The following is a 2,369-nucleotide window of genomic DNA, read 5'->3' as shown; positions in this document are numbered from 1 at the left end:
GGTATGTACTCTGAAGTCGAAGGTTGGAGCTCTGGCATGCGAGATGCTCCAGGTAATGAGTTAACCAAGTTTATATGGTGTGCCTATGAAGAAAAACTCGATCAGATGTCGTTTCGCACAACAGCTTTAATTCGACCGCCCTATCCTATGTGCGTGCTCTTGTACAATCCCCGATTTCGGTTGAAAGCCAAAGTATGCCTTTAAAAACAGACCCGATTTGTGAACCAACCCAATTCATGCCCACTTAATCTCCTGATTTTTCCAGATTTGGTATGCCAGTTTTCTCGAAGTGGCCGACCAATACCGGCCGCTGTATGAGGTGTACGCGGGTCTCCGCATGGACGAGATCGAGTTTCCCAAAATAGATCCGGGGCGAGTTATAGTCTTGGAGAAGAAACAGGCTACGCCCTTACCTACCAGTGAACCCACTTCGGGGCCTGTGAATAAGAACTTAAACAGTATAACATCACATACTACGCCACCGCAAAGGTCTGGGAGTACGCAGGATTCATCGCAATTGACCCAGCAACACCAGTCGCAGCAGTCACAGGCTCAGGGTGAGTGTATATTCATGTGTTGGAAGTGATTTGAAGATAAGTATGAATATATTGCTACATGCATGCTTTTCAGCAGTACTTATAACTGGAATCGTATCATATATAAATATATATATATATATATATATATGTGTGTGTGTGTGTGTGTGTGTGTGTGTGTATATATATATATATATGTGAGTGTGTGTGTGTTAGTGTGTATGTATGTATGCATGCGTGTATGTATGTAGGTCTATATGTGTATAGTAGTCAACAAATGTTTTTTATTCTTCAGCTGTAGGCCACTGCACTTTGAATGGCAGCCCATCTGCTTTTCAACACAGTAACATACGCCATCACTTCCGCTCATTGTCAGAGTATACACCCGTCCCACTATAAATCATCTTTGCTAAAGCTTTATTACGTCACTGTCTCAGGTACGACCAAAAGCGGAAACGGACTGACACAACACCACAGGGCCAGCAAGACAACGAGCCACACAAACAGCACGGCGCAGCAGAACACTCAGGCCAAGCCTCGACCCACGCCTAAGTCTGTGATATTGGCCCCAGGTCAGGTATCGGAATAAGATAATTTTGTATATATATATATATATTATTAGTTATATATATATATATATATATATATATATATATATATATATATATATATATATATATATATATATATATATATATATATATATATATATATATATATATATATATAGATATAGATATAGATATAGAAATTACATTTATATTTACTTTCTGGTGTCGGAATAAGTTGTGTTGTAAATGCGCATTGGTTTAATTTAATTTTTGTACAGAGGTTTGCAATAATCCTGTTCGTATCTGGTGATATTCTGTATACTTATATCTATATATTCTTTGGTGCACGACGCGAAACCCCCAAAGCATGAAGTAATAAGCCAGTAGAGCCCAATGCAAAGCCTACCTTCAAATGATAACACAGTGAAGGTACTCAAAGCTCGGATTGAGCATTGGGATAAGAAATTTGTTAATCGCACCCTTCTGCAGCGTTTATAAGGCAATGTGTATGTCAAATGAGACACAGTCTGCCATATACATGCCCATAGTATAGCCGCACCCGCCGGTGCGTATTGTGTTGTGCTGTGTTGGGTTGGGTTGGGTTGGGTCGTGTGGTGTGGTGTGGTGTGTTACTTTGTTTGGAGTTGTTCGTGGACCATAATCGAATCGTGCGAAGAATTGTGATGCACTCGTGATCTTTGAGGCTTCCATGTATACGTATGTACACTTCTGCATAAGTGACTATCTTTCATGTACACGTTATATGTACGCTAAACAGTAGGTAACTTATATATTAGTCTCATACCCGTCGTATCGGTTATTGTATCCACAGACACGGCCTCCGAACACGAAGGTGCTACTCCGTGATGACCAGCTAGCGAAGGTGGGTAGGGGTTAAGGTTCCAGGATTTAAGATTTAGGGTTCAAGGTTTTTGGGTTCAGGGTTGTAGGGGTTTTAATGAATCAAGGTTTAATGTTCTAAGAGTTTAAGGTTTTGGAAGGTTGGAGTGTCCGTTGTGGGTAGTCACGCATCCAGCTTTACGCAGCAGCAATTGGGCATGGCTATATTGTCATCACGAATGTAATCTCTACGGACGATGTCTGGATCAGACTTTCTCTGGTGCTGCATATTGTATACTACATTTAGAACTCTATGACTGGAAGTGTCTATTTGGATGAACTCTAACATGTATATGCATACATTCAGCAGTATATATATGTATATATATATATATATATATATTTATATATATATATATATATTATGTATGTATATGTATAT

The 2,369-nt window shown here is 39.6% G+C and overlaps 1 protein-coding gene across 1 annotated transcript; it reads left to right on the top strand.

The window, feature by feature from the left end:
* Nucleotides 1-337: 337 nt before the first annotated feature.
* On the top strand, nucleotides 338-1,985 carry SARC_14072 (hypothetical protein; the record flags this gene model as incomplete). The annotated part of the gene is made up of 3 exons (XM_014291795.1): nucleotides 338-557; nucleotides 974-1,113; nucleotides 1,920-1,985. 3 exons carry the CDS (start codon nucleotides 338-340, stop codon nucleotides 1,983-1,985), a joined length of 426 nt encoding a protein of 141 aa, XP_014147270.1.
* Between the last annotated feature and the right edge of the window lie 384 nt (nucleotides 1,986-2,369).

Source organism: Sphaeroforma arctica, assembly GCF_001186125.1.
Source record: "Sphaeroforma arctica JP610 unplaced genomic scaffold supercont1.4107, whole genome shotgun sequence".
NCBI lineage: Eukaryota > Ichthyosporea > Ichthyophonida > Sphaeroforma > Sphaeroforma arctica.
This window is presented reverse-complemented; position numbering and strand designations above follow the sequence as displayed.